The sequence below is a fragment of the Anopheles merus genome, chromosome 2R (genome assembly GCF_017562075.2).
Source record: "Anopheles merus strain MAF chromosome 2R, AmerM5.1, whole genome shotgun sequence".
Taxonomy (NCBI): Eukaryota; Metazoa; Arthropoda; class Insecta; order Diptera; family Culicidae; genus Anopheles; species Anopheles merus.
This window is the reverse complement of record NC_054082.1, coordinates 9,501,551-9,529,089: the sequence shown is the minus strand read 5'-3', so window position 1 is coordinate 9,529,089 and position 27,539 is coordinate 9,501,551. Positions and strand designations below refer to the sequence as shown.

Here is a 27,539-nt window from a genome sequence, read left to right as displayed (position 1 = left end):
ACAGATCGTGCTTAGCTTCGGAGAGTTTATACTGATCGAGTGCTATCTTGTCCGGGTCACATCGCTTCTTCTGGTGCATCGCTTCCAGCCCGAACCGGAAACACTCGCACAGTTCTTTGCCACCGACATACCGATGCATATGTTGAGCTCGCATCTGGCTTTCGTACACCAGCTAGCGCCGGATGTGACGGCCGCCATACTGGCGCGAGCGGTCCTGGTGGACGGACTCGATCGAACGTCGCTCACTCACGCCTACCTGGATTCGGTCGATCGGGCCACGTACACGATTGCCGTGCTGCAGAGCACGGACCCGACGAGCGGACGGAAAGCGTCGTACATCCTGCCCGAAACGGTGAGCAGCTTCCCAGCCGCCTATATGGTTGCCCGGACGGCAGCACCACTGCGCGACTGTCTCGCGCTACATCTCGACTGGATGAGAGCGTTCGGGTTTAGGAGACTGATGGATCGGCTGTTCGACAATCTGCTCGAGGCGGATGTACGGCGGGTTGCGATTATGGAAGATTTGGTGCAGCTTGAGCATATGGTGCCGTTGTTAATATTACTCTCGTTTGGATGGGTCATCTCGGGTGTGGTGTTTGGTGGGGAGAGAATGCTGTACAGCACACAGCAAGCAGTACGCGCTAGGCAGCGAAGGTAGTAGAAAGTTGGCAGAAAGTACACATGGTTTACGCCTGAATGTATGCAAGTTGCTTGACAGCATGATCGTAATAACAGCTTGCTTTGGATGCGGGTCTTTGGCACAGAGCGATACGAAATGAATTGTCTTGTGAGAAGGAACACAGCCTCTTAGCTTGGGAGCTTTAACCTCGCTTGAATGTACAATTAAGGCCCAATGTACAATGCTCAATACTAGTTGAAACCGATTCGCATTTATCTGCGTCTTATCTTACCGACTACCAATTCGTGTGATTCGTGTACGAGCTCTCGCTAGGGTTGCGGCAATAAAACCAAAACGATTGGCAAATTATCACCCACAGAACCTTATCTAGCACACGGCGCGTTCGATTAAGGTTCGCCCTTGCCAATATAGGATAAGATTACAGCTTCGCTCCCGATTCGCTCTAACGCTTCCACAGCGACCCATATCGAGCTGCTCTCAATGCGGCGCTGATTCAGTAGCTTCCGTTTCATCGATACTGTGAGAAGTGATTTTGCCGTGCCGTGCAGTGTTTTTTTTTTGTTCTTCAATTCCCTCCCCAAACGATGACAGCCCCGAAGCCCGATCTTCACCTTACCCAGCCCTACGAATGGGCTGAACCGGTGCCGCTTAAAACTAGCCTACAGCGTGCGAGGGAAGTGTTCGCGACGCTGCTTAGCCTGCTGGTGTTTGCCTTCGAATCGGTGCCCCTCTGGTGGGAAACGCTGGTCGCACAGTTTGTCACGCCGAGGCCAAAAAACATATCCGGCCAGACGGCACTGGTGACGGGTGGTGCGAACGGGTTGGGACAGTCGATCGCAATCGCACTGGCCAAGGAGGGCTGCAACGTGGCCGTAGTGGATGTGGACGAAACGAACGCACGGGAAACGGTGGCCAACCTTCGCCGCTACAACGTGTCTGCCGAGGCGTACAAGGTACGAGGTTTGCGAGATAAGCAAGACGTACTATCTAGACGTCTAGAATACGTAGGATGGCTTCCCGAGTGGGCAAAGGTCGCTCTAGATAGCGAAGAGGGAAGAAGATGAAAAGTGTTATTCGTAATGGAGCATTGTTTGTATTGGCATCATCAGGTTGACACATCAAGCGTTGGGACCAATGGCTACTGTGTGTCCGATACAATGGAAAACTTTTTCTCAATTTTAGGTTGACGTTTCGGACTACGAAGCTGTCCGCCAGCTGGGACGCGACGTGGAGCGAGATCTCGGCCCGGTCGATATTCTCGTGAACAATGCCGGCATCTTGCCTACCAGCTTCTCCCAGGATGCGCTTCCTTCCCACATCGAACGAAGCATGGGAGTGAACGTGCTGTCCAGCTTTTGGGTAGATAGTGCAGCCCTTAAATGTGTAGTTTGATTGTGTGATTTTTTAATCTACGATTTCCTCCCTCGAAAGACCACACAAACCTTCATCGACAGCATGATCCGGCGGCGGAAGGGACACATCGTAGCGATTAGCTCGATTGCCGGTTACATTGCCCCGGGATGGGCAAAGACGTACGCCACGACCAAGTTTGCGCTGCGCGGCTTTATGGATGCGCTCGAGGACGATCTCTACCTGCGGGGACAGGCGAACCATGTGCACACTACGACCGTGTTTCCTTTCGCGTTCAACACGCGCAAACAGGCGATCAGTTTGCTGAAAGCATCGTCGTAAGTTGCGCCGTCGGGCGCGATCACGTGCGTGAGGGTGGTGTGATTAAAGGACTTATTTTTTTTTTGTTGTATTTTCACTTTTTCCAGCGGTCTTACTCGTATACCAATCTACGAGCCGGCCATGCTCGGTGAGACGGTGGTGAGAGCGATCAAAACGAACCAGCGCAAGGTGGTAGTGCCGGAAGTGTTGAAACCGTACCAGCTGTCCCTTTATGAGTGAGTGTTGATCGGCTGGCTGTGATATAGCTTTATTCAACCAATGATTGATTTAATCTTTTTCCAGGAATCTACCCATTAAAATTCGCCAGCTATTGACGCGAACAATGGCACAGGGCGAGGTAAAGTTGGTAGATTAGCGTGCTGACACCAATCACCATGATCAAATTATTTGAAATTGTGTTGTTGGCATTTCATTTTCGTTATCGGATCATGCTCTTTGATTTGCATATTTGTGTGCAAGATAAAATGTAGCTGCTGCGGGAAATAAATTTACATTACTAAGAATTGTAGCCATTTTCTTACTGCGTACGGGTTTGAAGAGAAAAGCATCGAAGATCGCCATCAAAATTTATGTTCCTCCATTGTGAAGTAATGCTTTTTGTCTGATCTTGTACGAGGGAGCAGGATGACAGCAGGATGATCGTTGGAAAGTGTCATTAATTCAATTGGACAACCCATTGAGGCTTTCATCCATTGTGGTGACTCTTCTTCAATTGGATTAGCTAATCCGTATCTGCCGTAGCGAATTAAATATGGCGATCGATAGTGTGCGAGAGAGAAAGAGAGAGCAGGATGACGCATATACGCGTAGGATGTTCTCCTGTCTCCTGCAGTTCTTGTTCTGTGGTAGTGTAAGCGAGAGCGAGATGACAGTATGATAACGCAATGATAAGAGATGTACTATCCTATTTGGATGATCACCTGGTATTTTGGGTAGCAAATTTCTAAGCGATCGATTTCATTCGTGTGCCCGAGAAAGAGATAGATGCATCTCGGATGAGCAGGACATGAAATGTTACCTCCTTCACTGAATGCTTCCCTAATACTTCGGCCCAATTCGGTGGTTGGTGTTCGGCTCAGGTGATCCGACCGTGTGCGAGTGGGATGCAAAATGAGGTTACCTCCTGTCAGCGTGCTCTCCTGTTTCTTGGGGAAGGTTTTTACCAGCACCATTGGGAAAAGGGAAGTAGGGATGGGCAACGATGAGCGAACCTGGTGGAACGGTTCCGCTCCTTAATTCGATATCAGGTGAGCTGTGTGGAAAAGGATCGGACGCAGCGACTTCTCCTTGAAGATATGGACGTATAATTAAGGACATCGGGTCGTTCGTTCTCCGTCGTTGATCATGACCAGCTCCTGCTCGGTCCAAAATATATACCTGCCTACTAATTTCGGACAATGGAAATAAGCTTCTCAACAACCACCAGGCAACTTCGGTTTTCTTGTTTTGTTGTATTATTACATCTATAGATTTTATTTTCTCTCGATAGTTCCATCCAGTTCAGATTCAGTATGTTTGCTAGTGTTTTATGAGCCCGTTTTTTCGTGGACCTGGTGCACACACACACACACACACACACGATCGTTTGCAATATGTACCTTTTGTAATATGTATCTCTATATATATGTATAATATACCTTCCCCTTTCTTCCCTCCATTCACTCCCTGCCCGGATGGTCCACTTGGCGCCTTTCATAGGGGAAGAAGTGATCGGGAGCATCCTGGCATCCTCCCTCCCATCGTTTCCTAACGTTCTATTATTAAATTCTGTTTCACAGTTTGCATGCGCCCAAATGCGTTCGTAGTAGATAGTCAGGAAAGTCTTTACAGAAGAGTGGAGCACTCCCGCATTCCCGCGTGTTTTGCCCTGTTAACGAACAACAAGAACTGTATGCTTTCGCTCGGCTTCGGATCGCTTTCTTCCCACATAAACACTAAGCGCACCTTTCGCGAGGATGACACAAACACACACACACACACACACACGCACACACAGTCTCAGTTTCCTTCTACTTCGAATGGTCGGGCCCAGCCCGTGGGATAAGTAAACGCCCAGCATATAGCACGTGCGTGTATGTTGGCGTTTCGTTTTTGAGGCCCATGCCAGCAGTTCCACCCGCGTTACCATGGCAAACAAACAATTCACCTGTCCCTCTAGCCTGCTCAGTTCAAAACGGGGTATTATTTTTGCTAACATTTTAATTGCTACACCGGATTTGCAAATTAGTTGGAGCAGGAGCAGGAACGTCTTGCCGCACCGCCTCCCTTCTTATCGGTAAAACGTAACAGCTGGGTGAGGGTTAGCCGGGGTAGGCTCTCAACAATACAGACAAAAATACACACAGACTCCCCCCCCCCCCCACACACACACACACACACACACACACACACACACAGAAACACAGGTCCACAAACTGACACTCACATACATACATATACGTCTATGCACATTTACAAACGTTGTTACAATTAAATGACACTAATTCCGCTTCCCGCGATTTTCCTTCCCCTTGCACGGGGTGGAAGCACGTGAGTGTAATGATAGTGATAGTGTGTTACGATCGTACCCCCCCCCCTCCCTCCCTTCCCTTTGCATATGTACATCGGTTCGGCACTAAATATCATGTTGGATTTACAGTACACTACCTTTGAGGAGATTTTTGATGTGCTAGTGTAATAGCACACCGGGATGTGGGAGTCGCGTACTCGCTTCTATTGGTCCATTTTTTCCCCCCAAAAGTCACCTGAACGTGCGTAAGCTTCCTAGCACGTGAATCATTGAAAAGGACCGGTAGGGGAATATAAACACACACACACAGACGTACGTTCCAATTGGTACACTTTTCTAAGGAGGCCCTGCTTCGGAACATCTTACACACACGCAAACACTAATTTACCTTCTGTTCCACATCATGGTCATGGTTCGATTCTGTAGTGCCCACTAAAAGGCGCGGTTTCCAGCAGTTTACCAGAGTACGGGCGCACTAAATCCAAACCAAATTTCCACACGCCCGTATTTTAATGGCACATTTGCTTATCACGCCCCGAAAAAAAAAAAACATTCCCTGTCTTTGTTCCGTACATCTTTCCGACTAATTGGCGGCATCGTCTTGTTTAAACGATCGACTACTGCTGCTGAGACGTCGAGACATGACCATGCCTACTAGGATAGGATTGGGCCCGTTGGACTTGCCCGGTAACGCGACGCACACTCTAATTTGACATTTTTGAGATCCTAAACTAACCAACCCAGCCCAGCTCCTGCTTCCTCTTCAATGTTCCCATCATGTTATGATGGGGGTCGAGCACTACTCTAACGGGCCGGTTACTATTAAAAGTCGTCTACTTTAATAGTTAGTGGAGAAGGGATCGCATTGCGAACACTTGTTGGAATACTACGGCAAAATGGAACCGGATTGATTGTTATCGTTTGTGGTATATATATGTGTGTGTGTGTGTGTCTTCTTCTTCTTTTTTTGGGATTCTGTCTGTGATGATCATGATACCCACCATCATTGTGGGAGTTTTGGTCTTTCTTTTTTTATAGTGTTTTTTTTTCTTTTTCTTTTCTAAATATGCTTCTTGCAGGATATCTTCAGTTTTCCTCGCTCAAATAGTGTAAAGTGGCGGGTTTTGATGAAACACGGCGACATTTTCATGCAAAGTTACATACATACATACATACATATACATACATATAAGAGCCAAGATTTTCAATTATGTTGTTTGTTTGTTTTACTACTCAGTACTCTGTAATTGCACCTGGTGTGATAGAGGAAGGAGTGGAGGAAGAGGATTCGAGTTCCATCAGTTCTAGGTGGGGGAGAAGCGTTAACACGTTTGTAGAACTTTCCGTTTGACGTCACACAGCCACAGTTTACGCGTTTAAATAGGCTCTTGCGTTGCGTTGCGCATTGCAAACGATTGCAGCGTTTCAATATCGTTTAACTGTGCTTTTACCTAATTCCAGATTGCTAGTTTAAGTTTACCAAAAACAAAAAAAAACATAGACCAAAAAAAAACATTCAAGTAAGAGTTAATCGAGTTAAAAGAAACAAAGTTTTGTAAAAAAAGAGTAAAAAATGAATGAAAAATCAAACAAAAAAGCCCTGCAAAACACGTAAACTGAACCTTACAGAAGAGAATAACACAACAAGCTAGTAAGAGAGCAATTGCATAGTTTTGTGCTTACTCCTTATCGTTTCATACACATGATATTCAATTGGTTTTCTGTTTCCTTTTTCCCAATGTTTCATTTATTTGTTGCACAGTTTTGCCTCGAGTCTCTCTACGTCTCTACTACTCGTTCCGTTTTGTTTGGCGTCATCCAATTCTTGATAACTACACTAGAGATAAACAACAAATTGATTGGTGCCTATTACCTACTACCGTGTAACCGTGTTTCACCGTAACAACACACTCTCGGCCACGGGAGAGAGCCAAGGTAGGCAAGAACACTATATTGGGGCTTTATAATTGGTTTTGTTTCGTGTTTTTTTTTGTTTGTTTATATATATATGTTACTTCTTTTCTTACTTTGTTTTTAATAGATAACATTTATTATTTGTTCCATTCCCTACAAATACACGGGCAAACGTACACGTACATACACAGTACAACACTTTCAGTTAGACAAATAAGCATTTTCAGTAGACAAGTTGTGGGTTTTGTCAGTTTATTATTTTCTAATGTCGCCTGCAACATGATTGTTAGTCAGTTCTAATAATATCAAATATCTAGCTGTCGTACACTCGCCTACACGCTCCTATTATATATATAATATATATATGTACTATTTACTCTGCAATTTGTTTACCTTCATAACGCGTTTGCCGTGATGCCTCTTTTTTGTGCTGTGTACGTGTGGGTTCTCTCCTTGCTTTGTTTGTTCTATTTCTTTTCGCTATTTCGCTTCGTCTTCTTCTTCCTTCTCTCACCACTCCTGCACCACTAGTCTTGTGTAGCGTCGAAGGTAATGATGTAAGACCATTGTCAAAAGTTTCCATAAATTAAGTTTGCGCACCATGCCGGCACGTGTCGACTGGGGACGCTCGTCAAGGTGCTTATGGAGGTGTCGGCTTCAGGCAACGAGAGAACAAGTTCTTCCGAATCTACTGAAGGCGTGGTATGTGTGTGTGTGTGCATGAGTTGTAGATATTTCGAATTATTCCTAGCTTTAAAATAGCATAGCATTGTAATAGTATCATCGGAAAAGGAGAATTAACCCCCGCCCCACGCATTTCTTTTGAAGCGCTTCCAGGTGTGGCCGTGTGTGTTGGGGCATTTGCACAGTTTGAAAACTTGATTGCTGGAACAACCCGCGCGCGCGAGAGAGAGAGAGGGAGAGACAGAGAGCTAATAGCACGTAGCACGTGGTCATGACCACGTGGGCATTAAAATTTAAATGTGATCAATAAATACAGCACTTCGTTTGCTTCTTCTCCTTGATTCCCCCTTAAAATCCATCTCTTGCCTATGTACTTTGCTAGAGCGCTTGAGGGTGTGTATGCTTGTTCGCTGATTTGTTTAGTGTAAAATTGTGCTGTTTCTTGTTTTGGTAGAAAAAGGCCGTGTCAAAGATTATGATGGTTCGCGAAATTGTGGTAGAAAAAATGGGAGAACGCATCTCGTGTTTTGTTGCTGTTGTAGGTATGTTGGTTGGTTCGTTTCCGAATGGTACCGTAATAGTGATATGTTTTCATTAGCAGATCTGTTTCACATGGAGTTTTGGTTTTTGTTACCGTTTTCTCGTAAAGTCGTTAGAGTTTCAAGGGCAGGGCAGAGAAGTAAAGCATTCAATACAGAGTTCAATCGTGTGTACAACAATCGGGTTTTGTATTTTCCTATTATTATTTTTTCTTCTTCTTTTTCTTTGCGCCACTGGTTCCTCTCCAAGGGGACTAACATTCAGTTCATTTTTTGTTTGTTTGTCGGTTCTTTGTTCTTAGTCACCATGTATACGCCATACGCGCTTTTATCATGTTTTTTTTAAATCCATTATTATGTTCAAGTTTGTTTTTTAAATATATTTTTCCTATGTTTTGGCATGTGTTTTTTTTTTCGTCTAAAACTAACTTTCACCTACTCATCCATTTCTAGCTTCATGCGACTTCAACAGTTTCGGGCTGAATTAAGCTCGCGTATTAGAAAACTTAAAGTCAGGATGATAAAATTTAAACTTTGATACAACTTAGAGAAACAAACGCACGTGGTGTATCAGCTTACGACAAACAAAAAATATCAGAAGAAATAATGACGTCACCACGTACTACTGTGCTAGTCAGATAGTCAGCTAGTTTAGTAATTGCTAACGAAAATAATAAAACTTAGACTTACACAAACAAACGTGTACACATACACCTGGTGACAGGAGCGAGCATGCCACAGTGTAAGGTTAAAACACGGCCCAAGTTTGGGCGTACTACGGGCGTACTACACTACTGCTGCTGGTTCGGTACACCGCCGGTACACAGCTCACCAGCCCCCCCCCCCCCGCCCACCGTCGGTAGACACTAGACGCTTTCCGCCGGCGGTAGCGTACGCTCGCAGCATTTGCAGATCAGCGAGCTCATCCGCTCGGTCAGACAGACCCAGTAGCTCGCCAGTGCGGACGTGTGCTTCGACGAGATCGATTCCGATTCGGCGAACGGGGCCCGTCGCTCCGAATCTAGCGAGGTGCGCGCCGGCCCGAGATGCTGCGACTGTGGTGAGTCGGCCTGCAGCGAGGTCGAGGTAAGCAGTATACCCTGCAGCGACGGTTCGTACGAAGAGTGTGTGTGATGGAGCAGATGTTGCTGCTGCTGCTGCTGAAGGTGCTGAAGGTGCTGCTGATGTCATATGGTTTCGTTCGGTGGCGCACTACCATCACCACCGCCAATGGCGGCCGACGACGAGGACGGATCGTCCGCAAGCAGCAGCAGCGAGTTGTTGCGCAGCGGCGGCGGCTGCACCCCAACGCCCGACTTTCGCTCGCCGGACACGAGCGCCAGGCTGCCGCCCCCGTCGTTGTCCTCCGTCAGCGAGCGATTGTTGAGCGAAAACGTGAGACTCTTGTGGCTGCCACCGCAGCTGGAACCGGCACCGCCCCCGGTCGTGCTACCGCTGAGACTGCGGCAACAGTGCCGGCCCCCGATCGGGACGTCCAGGCTGTAGGCGCGGCTGCGGGCGGCCGCCCCCGCTGCACCGCCCAAACCGAGCACCTCACTGTGGCGGTGCTGCATAAGGATGGGCGAGATTGATTTCGGCTGGTTCATTACTACCGGCGGTCCTCCACCGTAGAAGGACTCACCTGGGACGAGTGAGAGATGCTGCTGCTTCTGGTGCTGCTGCTGCTGCTGCTGCTGGTGAATGGCCGCCTGCTGGCCGGACATTGTGCTGTCGCCACAGATCGCTACCGGTCCCAGGTCGCCCACGTCGACCGTGCGCGACTTCTCCAGCCGATGGTCCCGCTTTGGCCCGGCCGAGGCGCCTTTCGCCTTCAGGTCGGTCGGTGCGTTCCCCGCCAGCAGCTGCAGCTTCTTCGATTCCCGCGAGTCAAAGTTGAAGCTCAGCCGGCCGGTAAACTGTCGCAGCCGGGACAGGAACGATTTCGAACCGGCCGACGCGGTGGAGGCCGCGGCTGCCGTTGTTCGAGCCGCCGTGCCGTTACTACTGCTGCCATTGCCACCCTTGCCGCCGTCCTGATTACCGCCGCCGCCGACGCCGACACTCCCGGAAATGGTCCCGTCGAATCCACCGTCCCCACCGGCGGCACTGCCGAGGCCGGGGCATATGCGGGCCGCCCCGTGCATTGCCTCACGCCCATCGAGATGCTTCGCCTGGCTGATGGCCGCACTGCCGGCCGGTGCGTTCTTATTGTTGCTAATGCTATTGTTATTGTTATTGTTATTATTATTGTTACTGTTGCCAATGCTGCTGCCGCCGCCATTGTTGTTCGTGTTGTTGTTGTTGTTATTCTTGCTCTGGCTGTTATTGTTGTTGCGCAGCTTGTCCAGCCGTTGCTGCTGGTTGAAGCTCAACATACGGCTAAAATGTTTACCGGAACCACCACCACCGCTAGTCGATGCGGACCCGCCGACGGCCGTGCACCCGTGACCGGCGCTATTATTGTTCTTCAGATTCGCCACGGCGGAGGTGGCGGCGCTGCCCGACGCGCTGCTGCTGCTGCTACCGAAAAGCTTGCCGAGCCGCTGCTTTCCCGTCGGCGGTGGCGGTTGCGGCGGTGGCACGTGCAGGATGGTCGTCGGGTCGCCGCCCGGCGCCGTGTCGTGCGTGCTGTTCAGGCTGGTGCTTTTGTCCGACGACGAGCACATGGTGTCGTGGTCGAGGCTGCGGTGCTGCCGCTGGTGATGGTAGTACAGCACGCTGTTGTCCGAGTGGACCGACTGTATCGGGACGCCGTCGGACATGCGCCGGTTGTTACTGTACTGGTCTAGGCTGATGGCGCGATTCGAACCAAAATACGTGCGATTATTAGTATGCTGTATGTTGCCGTGGGAGCCACGGGTGCGCGTACCTGTGGTGTAGTATTCACCGATCATCGACGGGCGCTTCTCGCGGCTACCCTTCCGGGAGTTCGGGTGCGACTGTTTGCGGTGGATGCTTTCCGTGTCCACCTTGAACTTGGACGTTTTTTCCGCCACCTGTTCGCGCGGCATGGCAGTAGTTTGGGCGTTTCGGGGGCGGGTTTAGAGGGCAAGGCAAGTTATTGCATTTGTTTGCATTTCAATTCAGGCCATTGGTTCATTACGTTGCATTACGCCCGGTCGGCCGTGTGGAGTAGTGTGTGACAAAGCACGCGGTTTGTCGGTCGGTAGTATCCGGGAACAGGTAGTAGTAGAGGTAATCGTCGTAGTATACATAGCGTGGCACGCACAGGTAGTCAGTGCGACAGGTTTGGCCCGCAGAAGTAAACCGAAGTTTTGGTGACCATCGGGAAAAGGGGGGGAAGGAGAAAGAAAAACATCATTATTACGAACGTTAGGCAACAATCGGGCGTCAGAGCTTCTTTTGTGTGCGGACTACTTCTACGAATGGTTTGAGCACTCGCGCGGACAAGCATCAGGAGGCAGCTCCTGCTTAGAACTAATGTGTGAGTTTTGATGCAGATTTGGGTTGGTTGCGGATCCCTTTGAGGGAGTTTTTTTTTTGGTCTAAAGCGAAGTTAATGAATGTTCCACGTTTGCTACATGATGCTCTACGGAACAACGTGCGCGAATGGATTGTTGTTTTTTTTTTGTTTTTACGTATGTGTGCGTGGCGTTAGCAGTAACACACGCGCACGCCGAATGAGGTGGCGGTTTAATAGATTGCTACACTAGAACTAGCGCCGGGTGAATCGAGCTCGGCACTCCCGTGCAGGGGAGCGCACAGGCTGGGCACGGCGGCCCCACCACTTACGTCGACTTCGGTGGCCGTCTCGGAGTCGCCACTCTCGCTGCCCTCCGGTAGGTCGTGCAGTTCGGCTGCAATTAAAATAGGCTCATCAACAGACGTGCGAGATGCGGACTTTTGCGAGGGAATACTACGTCGCGATTTGACGCTGATGCCGGACTGGGAACGGGGCAGCTGCGGTGAGCCGCCGCTCTCGGACGATGCGGCCTCTGCTTCCGCGATCGAGCGGCGCGTCTTGTTGGCTGCATCGTTCAGTCGGCTAGTAGGAAACGGAGAAGTAAAGGTTAGCGTTGGTTTGGGGAAGGTACAGCCTCCGCAAGGCCATCCTTTCATCCGCTTCTACCTACCGATAGTAGTCGAGGGCAACGCGCACCGGCGTGATGATCAGATCCGTCAGCTCGGGCAACAGCTCGCCGAGGGCTTCGAACAGCGGCAACAGCACCAGCCCGATGAACCGTACCTGGCTGCCCGGTTTCGACACCTTGTCCGGATCCATGAACGGTGTCACCGGCAGACCCTCGGACTTTTCTGCGGCGCTCTGCGCGAAAAACTCCTGCAGCAGCCGGTCGACCCACGGTTCCGCCACGTCCATCGGTCGCGCCTCGTTCGAAATGTCTGCCACCTTGATCAGAACCATGCAGAGCTGTGCGGCGATCGGAAGGCATGAACCGGGCGTGAAACAATAGTGAAGGCACAGCATGTGGAGGAGCGCCTTACCAACGCCATTACTTACCAAATTCGTGTGCACTTTGTTGCTGTAGTCGAACTCGGGTGTAGCCTCCTGAAACTGGGTGAGGATTTCGTTATGTCGGGCCATATCGGTGGCCAATATGCACCGGATAATTCCCTCGCGTACATCTCTGAAAAAAGAAGGAACATGGATGCACGACATTAGCGCCACCGACCGGTGGGGAAGGAAAAGGGCAATGGAAACTACTAAATAGCGCTCCCGCGTCACGAGAGTAGTTGAAGGGAAAATTACTCCACACAGCACAGCGCGGCCGCTGCGATTTCTCCGGCCCGCAAAAGACCGAGCCCCATTGGCGCCACTTACATCGAAACGATTGGAAACGATTTTTGCAAGTGGTGGAGGCTTCAGGGGAAGCACAATTATTGGCACCTTGGTGCAGGGCCACCACACAACCGTCCTTCCCTGCCGTTAATGAGTCCCTGCTCGTGTGGTCACCACCGTACTCGCACCATCAAGGTGTTGTCGATTGCCGTCGGGTTGAGTTCAATCTCACTTTCAATTACACACACAGCTGCCGGCGAGCCGGGCACCGAGCAGAGAGCTTGCGGACGCGTCGAAAGCGTAGATCCGGTTGCGAACGTCTTGCGGCTTCGCTTGCTTGACGATGTGATGCCCCCGCCCGACCCGCTGAACGTGTTGCTTCGTGTAGACGCCATGCATTAATCATCATTAGATGTCGTACCAATTAGATGCGTTCAAGCGCCCCCGTCTACCAGCCGTTGCATTTTCGCAGCCCGGGGTACAAATCCCGGGAACGGCGAGCACCACCGCAGAGAGCACAACAGGTTGTGTTGTTGGACAAATAATCCCTCGCATTGACCTAGCTAGCTCTCGCTCGCCCGGGTACCTAGAGGTCGCCAATTAGATGCCCAATTAAGTTGTTCCCGTGTTCCCGCGGACTCGCCTCTGCGCGGCGGCTTGGGGGAAAACGCGCTGAATTGATTGGTTAAATCGTAATAGAATGGTATTTCGTACGGGTGTAGCGCGCTGTGATACGATGAATTGAACACATGCATCTAGGACCCTGCCCCGTCTGTAGGTTTATCTCGTCCTCTCCGCTCCACACACTTACTTGTACATCTCCTTGCTCATGTTGCGAAATATGTTGCATTCCGGGTGCTCCAGCAGTCGGAACGCGATCGAACAGTGATGGTTTTCCAGCGGTGAAATATCATTGTACCTACAAGAAGAGAGCAATGGAAACAGATAATATAAATGGATGTGTGTTTGTGCGAGGGAGCCAATGAAAAATGAAAAATAAAAACAGTAGCAAATCCATAACCAATTTCTCCAGTGTCATTGCGAGTCGGGCTACATCGTTTGGCCGTTTTGCTGCATCTTTCCCTTCATACAGCATCACCACAGACTGCCAAGCGTACACACGGTACCCGAAATAGGGGCTTTATTGGTAGTATCAAACTGTTTTTTTTCTTTTTTATATTGCAGACTACCCGTCCTCTACCCAAACCGGACGAAAAAAAGGGGAAAATCATAGCTCAACGATCTGGCAGTTTGCTTTCCATGCTGCTACTACAGCGATGCACCCAGAGCACGACCCATTCGTAGGTATGGTGGGCTGCTGTACTGGCAGAAATAGAGCATCGAAGCGTAACACTTCAATTGGACAAACAAATGGTTCAATCAATTTGTGTGCAAGTCAACAAACTCTACCGCCACCGTCGTGTGTGTGCGTGTGTGCGAGCTTGCACTGTGAAAGGACACAGATGGTGAGCCGTTCGGGAATTGTGGTACAGCATCATTCCTCGAGAAAGAGAGAGAAGAAGAGTAGTCGACCAAAAAAACCTTCCCTCCCCCTCGGTGGGCTGTGGCTGCATTCGGTTGGGGTTCGGGGTTCGGTGCTGGGGATGATATTTTCCATTGCGATTGTTTTCCTTCCGGCTGTTGGTAGTTTAACTTATCAGCAACGAAACGCTCGATACATTTGGATGGTTTGGTCGGTGTGCCAGTAGCGAAAGCTATTCAACTCCCTTTTGCGAAAGCCAATCGAGTCAATTTGGTTGCACAGTCATTGGGAAAACTTCAGAATCGAACATTTATTGCTAGATAGTACCGTTTGCTGGGAGATGGTTTACCAGTTCTGTAGTACCGATTGATTCGGCTAGATACGTATGTTTCAGAACAAATTAGGTAAATTATCACAATAAAATTCAAAAATGTACCAAAGCCACTATTTAATCAAAGAGTCTAACAAACGGCTGTTCTATCGTTCAATGACCATTCATGACATTAATGTACTACCAAGCAAAGCAAAAACCTCTCTGTACACCATTAACAGAACAAAAAAACACCAAGTTTGTGATTGAATGTAACTCCATTCATCTAACAAAAAGCCCCTCCGATTCCGTTTGATGTTCATCATCGATCGGAACACCTCTTCCTCAACCAGAGCGGTTTGGTATATTGTGCAACGTGCGACCGTTTTCTAAAGAATTCCGAAGCCTTGCGGTACTTGCGGAGTTTATTCAAACGGATAATCAGACCGTCAGAGGCCGGCAATCTTCATTAGCTAATGGAGGCGCGCGCGCGCGAAACCCCTCACTCTCGCTCGCACGCTCGCCGAACAATCCGAAATAGGGAGGAAATTTAGAAAGCTTTGACCATATCGTGGCTATATTTGTTTGATTTGTTTCCACCTCGTCGAGTTGACCGTCGGCCGTTTGGCACGCTAAGCAAACTTGCTGGTCCGACGAAAAGTGTACTTGTCGAAAGTATTTCCCCCCCCCCCCGTCTCCCGCTAGTTGACCACCAGCGGCTGAAAGCGAGTGATGGTCTTACGGGGTTGGCAAAAGTTTGTTTAAAACAATAAAAAAAAGCCTGCCCCGAGGAGTTGGTACGCCAGTGAAACTGGGAATTTAGGCGAACATGGGCGCAAAGTTTTCAACACAAATTGGTTTCAGTTTGGCCCCACGTAGAAAGGGCGGGTTAGACTTTGCAAGAAGCGCGAATGTTTCAAATTCTCCACCGGCAAGCAAGTAAGCCGCTTTACTGGAGCGTTGAAAACTTTCGCCCTTTTAGTGTGTATGTGTGTGTCGGTGTATGTGTGCGGCAAGCATACGTGCCCGTAAATTAGGTTGTCATCTTAACGCAATTCGAGTGGCACACTTTGACACGATGATTGACGCCACTGTGTGAGATCGGTGTATCGCGCTCATTGACGCCCTTTTCAAGTACCACCCAAAAACACGGACACGCAGACACGCTCCAGTAGACCCCAGCCAGTAGTGTTGCTGGAAGGATTTGTACTCCGCAATTGGAGCAGTGGGCGCACAGATACACACACGTGTGTAGTCCCGGTGGCGCCGGTTAATTAGCTCCATTGACAGCACTTGTTTGGGGCTGAGGAGCGTTCTCCAGACAATTGGATGATCGTTAGCCGGCGTGGGAAGAAGAGTCTGGCTGATTCCTTGCTGTGTTAAACTGCGGCGTGATGTAACACACACTGGTTGAACGGATTTTTCTTCCCCTACCTACCTTAATGCCAGCTCGGTGCGTGCGTTTATCTGGTAGATGTTGTTGTAACCGGGGTGGTCCAAATCGTGGCAGATGCAGGACACCAGCAGGACCAACACCTCCAGCTCGCCTAACCGCTGCACCAGGTTCGTGTGCCAGGCAATGGTGTACATCTGAAAATAGCGGCAAAAGAAAATGGAGAACAGCAAATAAGATGATGAAGCATCTTACGGTGACGCGCGCGGGCGCGCGCGCATGTCGACGTTGGCGAAACATTCGAACGCAATGATCAGAATAATAGCTACATCAAAGTAGATGTCGTCGGTCGGTCCAACGAGCGGCTTGATTGGTTTGGGAAATGGCCACCCGATGGCCTACTGCGTGGGGCCCAATTTGCTGCTCACACAATCGCGGGAAATGATAATCGCGGTACGATAGCGGGGGGACAAACCTCAGTTCCTACCATCTTCTTGCGATGTTTTCGATTCTTACTAACAGTGGCGCATATAAAACTCGCACCGAGCTGACAACTGGCCAGCAGAAGCTTCAGAGTAATCGAAAACACCGGTTGCCCCGAAAGAATGACGAAACTGGACTCGAAACTGGTTCTTCTAGTGCTAGTCGGTGCGACGACACTGCTGCCACTGCTGCCCTCCGCTTCATCAGGTGCGTCTCACACATTAGGCCGGTTGCAGGTGCCGAAAGAATAGCTCTCAGTAACCTCTCAGTTTCGAATGTATTCACAGTTCAACCGGCAGTGCCGTACTTTGAGCAGCGCCTTGGCATAGGGCCACTGTCTTCGAGCGAGATGGCTTACTTGCGGCGGCTTGCCGAGGAGGCGTACGGCGAAACGGAAGTGACCACCGAGCTAAGCACGGCCGAAGCCGATGGGACGGACGCGTGGGACAATTCGTGCGTGAGTGAGCCGGTCAATGAGGGTGGCTTCAGCCAGGAGGATGTGGCCGACGAGGCAGACGAGCAGCCGGACGACGCAGCGGCCGCGGCAGATGTGTAGATAGTGCGCACCAAAGTGAGACAGTGTGCAGAGGGGTAATGGGGGGGCATTAGAAAAACAAACAATAAATATTATGCAAACGGAATCCTCCCGCGTTCGTTTGGTCTTGCAATAGCTGCTGCTGATACGTTCGCGCCTTTTCGGCAGAGCTGGGGAAATTGCGAGGATCTAGATTAGGTTTGATATATGGCAGCCATCGCACCACAGAGCAGAAGGCCTAAATTATGGGGGGGTCGGTCCTGCCCAATTCCTAATGTGTCTAGTGTGTACTGTGCCGCCCGTTGCACTATAAATTGCATCTAATGCTCGACATATGTTTGCACTATGCGCGCCGCGTACGCGGTGATCCGAATGGTCATACCGCCGCCGGTACAATTAGTGGAAATGATTTAGTCGCGGCCTGGCGTAATATTTCAACCGAGTTTCACCGGATGGCCACTCCCGCGTAATGATGTAATCTCCCGATGCCATCGCGCACATTAATTCTAGTCAGCTCGTCTTCCCTCGTGTGTCGTAGATGTCCATGGGGTTGGGGCCAAAGTTGTACTATGCAAAGCCGTCCGAATGCGATACGCAACCAGCATCACCGATGGAAGGATGCAGAAAAGGTATTAGAAAGGGGGATTTATTCGGAGTTCTGCACAATGCTGCATGTATCAGCATTTTTTATGCGTGGTCTGCACTCAGAAGTGAACGTACAACAGGCACATCAAAATCCAGCCCAAATGACGAACAGGACAACAATACGGCCCATGCATTAGGTTCATTGGAACTCAGTAATGGAATGCACGCAACTGTACTAACATAGCAAACTGCAGTACATTGCAACCTAACAACATCTTCCCATCGTACATCAACGCTGTTAGGGAAAAAGGCACGTCAAAAGGGAGAGGAAGAAATGAATTTATAATAAAACCATTCCCATTGCATTTCCATTTGTGTATTTGCTCGCATAGGAACAGCACTTTCCCTTGCCATCCGGTTCCAGCCGGTCGTCCACAGACGAGACACAACTGTGAATGGGAATCCTACACAACAACCCATGTATCTTATGGCAGCAGTACTTGTGAGGGTGACAACAAGCATTCCTTCCTTCGGTGCTTAGGCACTGGAAGGACAGCAATTTATTTATGTCTATTCATCACACTTCGACAGCGATGTATGTGTGTCTGACGCGAATACAGGATGTCCCTACAGTTCTCTCGGCACTCTTTCCAAAATCAAAAGCACACACCTGCTCCTTCCAACAGAAGAAGCGTTCACAGCGCAGTGAAATGGACCAATGTGCTCGGTGCTGGCTGTTGAGGAATTGTAAAAATAAAGAAGAATAAACCCTTCTACAACATCATACCCATCAACCAACTCCCCCTCTTCCCCTCGCCGCTCTTCCACTGATGGTCTGATGGATTGAGCGATCAAGTGAAACTGATGGATGTCATTTTTCCCATTGTTAATGCGGGCGCCCTATACCGTCCGTCCGTGTACCGTGTGCCCGCCCGGATGCAAGCGGTCGTGTTGCGATGATGCATTATGCAACCATCCAGCCCGTGTGCGCGTACCACAAAATCGACCGTTCGCCGCACCACGGGGAGTTGCGAAAGCATTCCAACAACCCCCCCCCCCCCCCCGGCTCCACGGGGCAGCATTGAAGGAAAACGCTGTGACGTCGTTTCGAAATTTTCAAACACCGTCAGCTTTTCACACTAATTAAATGGTGACCTCTTCTGAGCCATTCCAATGTTCGGCGCCAGGGTGTTCCGTACCGTACCGAGCCAGCAAGAGAGAGAGAGAGAGCGTCGGAAAATCGTTTTCAGATTAGATTGCCACCTGAACCCTGCTCCGGAAGGTGGAAGCCGTACACGGATAGGATGGGAATGGCAAGGCGAGAAAAGCGCGCTGCAAGCTACCGAGCAGAGCCAGCGGTGGCTGGGACGATAATCTTCTCCCGGTTTAGATGGTGGTATGCAATTATTAGCTCACTTTTCTCCGCACAGCCACGTTTTAATGGCCGTACCAGACCAGCAAGCCAGTAATGCTTCTTTGCCAGCCACCGAATGGCACGGTTACGTTCTGGAGTAGCAAATAAGTGGAGTTCTCAGGATCTGGGCGTACGTACTTTTCTCGTTACGTCCCCCGCGCGCCTGTGTGTGTGTGTGTGGGGGCTAATAGGATGGCGTTCAGTTTCCAGAAGATAAATGAGATGAAAGTACTTTTCGTCCTGTTTCGTGGAATACTTTTAAACTATTTCGCCCCCTGTTTAATGTAATCGGTCTTTTACCGGAATTTTCTACACTTATGACGATGGTTAGTGTAAAAGTGCATAATTTGACAAATAATTAAAGCTAATCGAAAAGTCGATCTCATTAGCAATTCAAGGGTAATCGAAACCCACTAATAATTGAACACCAGTTACAAATGGACACAAATATGCACATGAAATCCATGAAATGAAAAGACACTCCAAGTATCGACCCAACCGGAAAAGTTAATTATGGCGCAGCGCCACGTTTACTGCCGTGCCAAAGAACTACCGCGTGTGCTGAGATTTTAAGCTAATCATGGAGCTTAATGTATGTAAGCTTGTCCCCACTGGTGTGGCGTGTGTGCCCGATTTGCTGCGGGGCATGGAACATAATCCACCACCCAATTTTGCCCGCTTCTCGAACGCTGGCGCGTGACAAAGATTGAAGCATTTCGTACTAAAAGCATGGCCGCAGGATCAGATTCAGCTCTCACCAGAGGGAGAGAGAGACAGGGAGAAAAAAACATAATTACATAGAGATGGGGGAAAGGGAACAATTTCTAAGAAATGCATAATGATACGATGGGTACGAAGAAGCGCCTTGTTGCGAAGAAATACTGCTACCACGCTTCACCGATCAGTAGCAATTTGCGTTTCTGCTGCCCTGCACACTGCTACTCATACATACTACTACACTAGTAGTGGAAATCCGGCAATAGCTTACCATCTGGGCGACACAGAAGCAGTGGCGGTAGTTGTGGAACGGCACATCGTTGTAGTGCTTGTACACCTCGTACAGCCACTCGCGCAGCGTCACGATCGGTATGTTGAACTTCTCCAGCAGATTCAGCTCGACAAACATCGTCTGCATCAGGTGGATCACGTCCCAGTCCTCCCATTCGTACGAATCGAACGCCGGAAGCCGCAGGGCGGCCTTCACCTCGTCCGACAGCGTCTTGTCGCACGTTTCCAGGAAGCGCTTCTTGACGTCCGTGTGCTTTGGTAGGCTAGTTTTCCGGTGCGGTGGACCGCGCGGTCTGCTCGATAGACCTGAAACGACAGAGCAAGAGAGAGAGAGAGAGAGATAGAGAAGGCACAAAAAGGCAACGGTTTGGGGTGAGAGAGAGAGAGAGAGAGATTGAAATATTAAAAAGGTTGCAGCACAGCGTGGGACGAGGATGCGCTATTCATATCATGCGCCTTCTTTTGCAATGGATTTTAGCTGGAATCGCGAATCGGGGTCGGGGTGTGGCAGAAATGTTTTTAGCTGGAAAATGTATTCCAACGTCCTGCCGTCGGTTCGAAACGAAGGATGGCGGCACGGAAAATAAGCGCTGCAAACGTTCCGGGCGAAAGGATTTGCCGCCACGTGTACAACAGAGAAAAGTGTTTTTCTCGTTGCAAAATAAATAGCATCATCTCTGATACGCAGGCGTTATGGTGAAAAACAACTGCCATCTTCCTCAACCAACTCAACATAAATAGATAGTGGTGCCCTCCTCCCACCGGTTGAGGAATGATGATTAATTCTACCGTTGAATAAGAAGGCGAGGGGGCAACAGTTTTCTGCCAATAGTGTTCATTTACAATGGGGTGTGTTTCTGCAAAATTGATTACCCTCCGACGAAGGCAAAGGGGTTGAATGTTTTGCAATATCCCTATCTCTCTCAATACGATGTGCAAGCGTTTTTTCCAGTTTTGCAACATTTGCAGTGCAGAAGAAAAGACATTCCTCGGCAAGGGGTCCGGCAAGGGATGGGGCGGCGGGCCAATGAATCCGTTTATGAGCTTTTCCAACCTTTTTCCCGTACTTTGTTCGTTCTTTCAATTCTTGTCCACCCCACACAGGAACACACCTTAGGCAGTGACGCAGATAGCGAGCTCTGTTGGATCAAACTTACGGCGGCGGGACGGCCACGGTAGCTGCACGTAGCATCCGAAGAAGAATGTTCATCAACCATCACACGGCTGGCTGTCTGTTTGGTTGGAATGAATGGGCTGCTATAGAGCCCCCTACACACCTACACATTTCATGTGCGCACCAATGATTGAATATTGATGACGGTTGCCGATTGCTATTGCCTAGTGCACGGGAAGTCGACCGGCAGGACGATTCCGATGACAAAGAACAACAATACAACCGTATCGAACAAAACCTCCCTCGTCCCAATTCACCAGCAACCAACCCTGGCAAGTCCTTCCTTTTGTGGAACACAATGATTCGATCGTAATATACCCATACCCACCCACCGGTATGCCACACGCGTGCAGCGCGTCCTTTACCGTAGGAGCTAGAGAATGCGAACGCCCGAATGAAACAATGGACGCTGAAAACTGATATGAGAGCAATATATAAAAAAAGAAGATAAAAAACAGCACAACAAAAACAGTGTTGAAATTCCTACCCATTCGGTCGGACGGTTTCGGAGAGGTCAACAAAATTGGAACCCGTGTACAGAGGGCGTGTGTTCGATGGAACTATCCGACGAGAGATAGCAGGCAGGCCCGGGCGAACGGTGAAAATAAAAATAGGAGCAGCAGAATCCACGTTGCCATGCCAGACCGTGGACCGATCGATGAATAGTTTCATCCTGCGATGGATTGCGCAAATAAAGCACGGGAACAACACCAAATCCTGTCAGCCAATCGTGAGCAATGCAATAAGCACCAACGAAAACAAAAAAAATGGATGACCATACATAAAAGCCAAAAATTCCAGACTGAACATTTTCGGTTCGGTTCGGCAGCACAAGGTGAATTGTTGGTCGGTCGCCTCCATTCCGGAGAAGGTGAAAGGGAACTACCAAAAAAAAAAAGGCTTATAACACTGTAATGCAGCAAGCGGGTGGATGGGTAAATTCCGCTGTTTATAAATACCAACGTTTGATTCGGGATGGTTCGATGGGCTTTGTCGCATTTGATCTTTGAGCTAGCCGTTGTGTTTGATAGTACAAGGAATGTGCGAAAAGTCGATCGGAAAATTGTGCGTTGAATATTTATTTAGTACCAACACCCAGAGCCAATGCAGCTCCCTTCATAGTAGGCAAGAGGATGTGTGCAACGAATAACACCACGATGGCCATAAAGCCGCTATTATGCTACTTTTTGTGCACTTGTGACGATTTTTGTGTAAAAACGGTACATCGTGCACTTACAGACATCATTTAAGTTGAGTCGTTTGTGCTTATTAACGCTGCCTTCAGCTGCCAGCGTCCTACCGGTTGGATTAGGTTGTAAACGTACGCATACACCGTAATGACATAATTGATGAGGGGAAAATGATCGAATCCCATTTCTTCGCCATAGGATCATGATTATCGATGACGCTTGCGAAACCGGAGAAGATGATTGATACGCAACCTTCTCCCTCAGTGCTGGTGGTGGTACAATTTAATGAAGCACACGCAAGCATCTAACCTCCACCATCACCCGCAGGTCAAAATACGTAATGGAGACCTTTCTGCTGACCTTCTTTTCTGTGCACGACAGGCAAAACAAATAGATTTTAATGAGATGAACCAGGTATCATAGCTTAAAGCCAGCGCGCCGCTCCATCATGATGATACGGGATCATTAGCTGTGTGGGGCTGTAGCTTTAAGTGAGTGTGCATGTGTTTGTGAACGGACGGAAAATGAGTACGATTTCCAACACAAAAAAGGGACCAACGGTGGCATTTCATATTTTTCCACATTACGTCAGCACGTCCGATGATCCCGCTGGACCTTGGTCATCCGTTGCTGCTGGACCGCATCCGAATGTGTATCTCCCCCGCTGGGCTGGGTTTGGAATAATTTGCTTCATTCACTCGTGATGTTTTTTTCATTTCTCGTCGTTTTTCGCAAACCTTATCTGCCAACTTTCAACTGTCAAACCATCAATCTGGTACAACACCCGCCCAGTCCGTACGCCCCCGTTCAACGTTGGCTTTCTCGGATGCCGGCGAACCGGATCCATTGTGCAAACGTTGAGATAAGCGGGGGCAGAGACCGTGTGCGTGATGAAAGTGGATGAAATGTAACCCCATCCCCGTGTACCGTTAGCGTTTGCCTTCCAATTATCCTTTTACAACAATTCCGACCGGCCGATACCGATCTCCGGATTCCGTTGAACGGGTGTCGTCGCGCGGGACGAGTTTTGTGCGTGGGTAGGATTTAGATCGGGAAGCTTGTGTAGCGTATCGTACAGGAGCAGGTTGCGCCGGGAAAGTATCGTGCAGTTCATGGTAAAGTTGAGATACCGGCTTACAGAGTATCTTTTCTGTTGGGAAGATTGATTGCAAAACCTACGTGAAATTGGTATGAATTTCGTTACGCGCAGACCCGGATGGAGTGATGCGTTGTTTTTTTTTTTATTCATTCCTTCGATTTTAAATGCAACGATCGATACAGTTTCCAACCAACCAAGTAATGTATTGAAGGTTTTTCGAAAAACCCCTTCATTTATACATGGAAAACGTTATGGGAATAATGAAAACATTCTTGGAATATCAATAAACGACCGAGAAGACGACATTCTTTGCATCGATATCAACATCTGCTCCCCAAAATTCCAGGCTTTTGAGCGAGAGAGAGGGAGGGAGAGAGAAAGAGAGAGAGCGAGAGAGAGAGAGAAAGAGAGAAAAAGAACATGTGTTTGTAACAGATAAGCGAATAAAGTCCACGTAAATTTGAAGGAGAAATAAAATATCCAACGCACCCTCAATACCATTTCCAAAAACAATTCCAAGACACAGCTGAACTTCCAAGCCGCGGCTTCGAAAGTAAGAGGTAGCGCAAAACGAATCCAGTAATAAAGCTGCGGCTCGTGCGACTACCCTTCCCCGGGAAATATTTCCCTACCCTTCCTCGGGATCCGAATCCCCGGTCGTTCTAATCGTTTTTCGATGGTTCCGGACTATGGTGGTAAATTGTTGCAGAAATTTAGCTGCGGGCATTACGTTGCCTTGCAGTTTTTCCCGCCACCGCCATCATAACTCTGATCCCCCCCCCCCCCCCCCCCCCGTACTCCAAATTATGGGACAAGCAATAAAGTAATTTTATGTGATTTTGAGCTCTGGATTTGATCCCCGCAGCAGCAGCAGCAGAACAGAACACAAACGATCAACGACAGAGTAGTATCGATGCACACAAGCAGAACAAGCGAAATAAAAGTAAGCGCTCAATGTCCTTCTTCTCCCCATTGCCTGGGACAATTGTTCCTCCCAGACTAGAGCGTGTCAGTAATTTCCCTGCCAATCCTGCGGGAGCTTCGCACCGCATAAGAAGGAGAGCAACTTTATGCCACTGTTTACGAGCTCTTGTTTTTCGCGATTGCATTATACCATTACGCTTTACCGCTACATTCCAACCCGCATCTGCTTGATGAAGCGTCGTGGATTGCGTCGTTAAATTGGTTCTAAAAAGATAAGCAACCCACCCAGCGAAAGGGGCACGCCAAAGTGCTATTGTGTCTAGCCACTAAACCAAGCGAGCAACTTTGGCGGATGAAGCCGACTTTTCGGTATCAAAATTACCCTCCATCGGTTACGTTGGCGTAGAACAGGATAGTAGGTAGTAGGTTCTGCCCTTCCTCAACAGAATATTCATTACGCACGGTGTTTAGTGCGTCGTAACCGGAAGCCGACAGCTTCACGTATGATTGGGCGATAAAAAGCACACCAATTACCTGTTCCTGTGTTTCCATCCAGCTCTTGCACCGCTGGATTAGGTTAGCCTAAAATTGGTTCCGCTGCTGATTGCTTACCCTGCTTGCTCTTATTCACCTTCACACACGCGTCGTGCCCGCTCATTTAGGCAGCACACACAAACACGCCCTCAACACACGATTAAGTTGATAAGGATATAGATATCGGATTGCAACGAAATAGGTCAAACGGGTAATTAGTGCGTATCACGGATCGTGTAGCTTCGTTAAGCTAGTTAGGTTAGGCTTATAGTTTGTTCTCTTTCCCCCTTCAAGGACACTCAGAAGACTCGGCCCCAACATCAAGAGCTAGAGCTAGTTTGGAAGGATGGCCGACTGATATACTTGTAATTTCCCCCAAAAAGTCATTCAATTCCTAGCCCGTGTCAATCTCATTCTACTTACAAAGCCAGTTCATCCTTTCGGCAAATTCGATCTTTCGCTTGAGCTCCCGGACCAGCAGCTTCAGATCGTTGTCGGTAATGCTGTCCAAATTGTCGCACAGCTGCTGGAACTGTTTCGGCGTGCAGAAGTTGTTCGTCAGCTCGGACAGCCGGCGGCGGAGGCGCCGGTTCTGCTCCGTCTCAAACTCGCCACCGAGCGAACACCGGCGGGAGGACGGCGTCGAGTCCTGCCCTAGCACGGTTCGCCTGGTGCACGTGTCGCCCGGTTCCGCCTCATCGTTTGCATCCGCGTCAGAACCGCCCGTATCGTCGTTCTCGACCTCGTCGTCCGTGGTCGTATCACTGCCCGGGGCGACCGTTTCGGTCGGATCGTGACCGGGCGATGATCCGTCTTCTACCACTTCCTCCGCCTCCGCCTCCTCCCCCTCCTCCTCCTCCGCCACCACTGCAACGACCGTTTGCTGGCTGCAGCATTCGCTGCTCGTTTCCGCCGTCAGTGTGACCGTGTCCTCCTCGTCGTCAAGCGGCACGTCCCGGTCGAGGCAATATCCCGGTTCAGGTGCGTCAGCGTGGATCGAGCGTAACGGTTGCGGTTGTGCCTGCTGTCGACCGTCGCCGACGGGGACGGCACTGGTGTCGGATGGTGCTGACGTTGCTGCTGCTGCTGCTGCGTGTGCGAGATGATCCCGATCCTGGTCCGGGTCGGTGCCTTGGTTCATAGTACGATCCGGATCGGGGTGCCGCTTCTGGTGCTGCTGATCTGGATGGTACGCCCCTGGGCACGCTTCCCCGCTCGATTGCTGCTGTCTCTTTTTGGTTCGTTTCGCCCGTGCCCGGCTCGCTCCGTCGCGTACCGCTTCACTGGCCGTCTGCTCGGTGTCGGCACACCCGCGCGAACTGCGTCGGCCACAGCTGTGATAGAAGGCAATTACCAGCTCCTCTAGCTGGTCTAGTTTGCGAACGCTTTCCTCAACATTGCCAACATCCTGGACGCTGTTGCTTTGGTTGCTACTTTCGCCAAATTCATCATCCCCACGGTCGGCTGTCGGCGACACTTCAGATGCCTCTGCACATTCCTCTACAATCACACTGGGTGGCGTTACTTCATCGGCGATGATTACTACCGGTAGCTGCAGGCCTGCGTCTTCCTGCTCCTTCGTGCTGTTCGTAAGCTCCTCCTGCCCTTCCTGCTGATACTGCTGGTCGGGGGAGCCCGGCGGTACGGTTGGCGTACGGGCAAGCGTTTCCCTAAGCCGCAGCACGCTCGTCGGCGGATCGTCGAGCTTGAGTACGATGCGCCGGTGCAGATCCTTCAGCTCGGTCAAGTCCCACTTCTGCTCAAGGTTCCGGAGACGGTCGGCTATGTACCCAAGGTCGGCTAATAGCTTCACATCTACGGTTCCGTCCTTGTGGTACATTCGAGGGCTCGTTGCACGTCCGTTGCCACCAGCGGAATATATGCGTTGGATGCGTGTATGCTTCTGCTTATCGTCCGGTCGCACCTTTGACTCCGCGCCCTAAACGCCCACGTGCAGCTAAGCGATCGTCTACAGCAGTCATCAAATCGTGAGTAGCTTCACTGCGTACACTAATGAACCGAAGGCCAAAGGATTGAATGGTCGATCTGCGAATAAAATTGAAAGAAAAATAAAGGAAACCGTTTAGCATTGAGTTCTCCTTCTGTTTTATTTCGTTGGAGTAAGTACGATACAAAGTAAGTCTATCATATTGTAATAACTTTTGCGATTTCAGAGTCTCTGGAAAGCGCCTGTAAGTCACTAATCATATCTCATTACAACACGGGGGTGTTCCATTGTTTCCACCTTTGCTGAAAAGGATTACTTTTCTCCCCTCCCAGCATTTCGACATACCGGCTAAACTTTCGACACTTGGTCGACCCCTTTTCAGAAACTTCCCGGGGCAAAAGTAAGTAATCTCTGCAACCTGTTGCTTGCGTGATAATTACTTAGAAATTATATACGCCCGCTGCACCATTTCGTAGGCGTATACTTCCCTAGCAGCTTCCCTTCGAGTTAACTTTCGAATTCTGCAGCTGATCCATCGTAGCCTTTTCACTCGCTAGATTGTAAACTTTCCATTAGCTAAGAGCACAACCTCCGTCACGGTTAACGGTTAGAGGTCACGTGTTTCAAAAGTGTCAAAAGTGGTTTAGTCATCTTTCAACGTCGTACGTACGGGGTCAGTCGAGGTCGAGGGGACGAACCGTTCACTATTGATATAGGGCAGA

The 27,539-nt window shown here is 49.5% G+C and overlaps 3 protein-coding genes across 18 annotated transcripts in view; 2 read left to right on the top strand and 1 right to left on the bottom strand.

The window, feature by feature from the left end:
• The first annotated feature begins 1,115 nt into the window (after window positions 1–1,115).
• On the top strand, window positions 1,116–2,835 carry LOC121590821 (estradiol 17-beta-dehydrogenase 11-like). The gene is made up of 5 exons (XM_041910857.1): window positions 1,116–1,593; window positions 1,823–1,999; window positions 2,072–2,328; window positions 2,419–2,547; window positions 2,615–2,835. Exons 1-5 carry the CDS (start codon window positions 1,225–1,227, stop codon window positions 2,685–2,687), a joined length of 1,005 nt encoding a protein of 334 aa, XP_041766791.1. The 5' UTR covers window positions 1,116–1,224; the 3' UTR covers window positions 2,688–2,835.
• Window positions 2,836–3,776: 941 nt separating this feature from the next.
• The window catches only part of LOC121590819 (high affinity cGMP-specific 3',5'-cyclic phosphodiesterase 9A), a 122,591-nt gene continuing 98,828 nt past the window's right edge, over window positions 3,777–27,539 (bottom strand). For 13 of the 15 annotated variants that reach the window (XM_041910841.1, XM_041910842.1, XM_041910840.1 and 10 more), the window contains 8 exons: window positions 25,293–26,915; window positions 19,929–20,254; window positions 15,969–16,120; window positions 13,549–13,656; window positions 12,459–12,585; window positions 12,073–12,368; window positions 11,732–11,984; window positions 3,777–10,974 (listed from right to left, as the gene is read on the bottom strand). In XM_041910841.1, the coding sequence (XP_041766775.1) occupies window positions 9,166–10,974; window positions 11,732–11,984; window positions 12,073–12,368; window positions 12,459–12,585; window positions 13,549–13,656; window positions 15,969–16,120; window positions 19,929–20,254; window positions 25,293–26,709 (4,488 nt within the window). In that variant the 5' untranslated portion in view covers window positions 26,710–26,915 and the 3' untranslated portion in view covers window positions 3,777–9,165. The remainder of the gene's footprint in view (window positions 10,975–11,731; window positions 11,985–12,072; window positions 12,369–12,458; window positions 12,586–13,548; window positions 13,657–15,968; window positions 16,121–19,928; window positions 20,255–25,292; window positions 26,916–27,539) is intronic. The other 2 variants (XM_041910854.1, XM_041910855.1) reach the window with 2 other exon arrangements.
• LOC121590823 lies at window positions 16,484–17,155 on the top strand. Of its 2 annotated transcripts, none has more exons than XM_041910859.1 (2): window positions 16,484–16,613; window positions 16,676–17,155. In XM_041910859.1, exons 1-2 carry the CDS (start codon window positions 16,529–16,531, stop codon window positions 16,960–16,962), a joined length of 372 nt encoding a protein of 123 aa, XP_041766793.1. In that variant the 5' UTR covers window positions 16,484–16,528; the 3' UTR covers window positions 16,963–17,155. The 2 variants fall into 2 exon arrangements, with proteins under 2 accessions (XP_041766793.1, XP_041766794.1); XM_041910860.1 differs by having other exon boundaries at window positions 16,694–17,129.

Bases quoted from the DNA above. Each gene is read 5' to 3' on its own strand.
- LOC121590821 (XM_041910857.1), top strand. From the start codon at position 1,225: ATGACAGCCCCGAAGCCCGATCTTCACCTTACCCAGCCCTACGAATGG. The intron at 2,000-2,071 runs GTAGATAGTGCA...CTCCCTCGAAAG, and splicing joins ACGTGCTGTCCAGCTTTTGG to ACCACACAAACCTTCATCGA. The intron at 2,548-2,614 runs GTGAGTGTTGAT...ATCTTTTTCCAG, and splicing joins TACCAGCTGTCCCTTTATGA to GAATCTACCCATTAAAATTC.
- LOC121590823 (XM_041910859.1), top strand. From the start codon at position 16,529: ATGACGAAACTGGACTCGAAACTGGTTCTTCTAGTGCTAGTCGGTGCG. The intron at 16,614-16,675 runs GTGCGTCTCACA...GTAACCTCTCAG, and splicing joins GCTGCCCTCCGCTTCATCAG to TTTCGAATGTATTCACAGTT.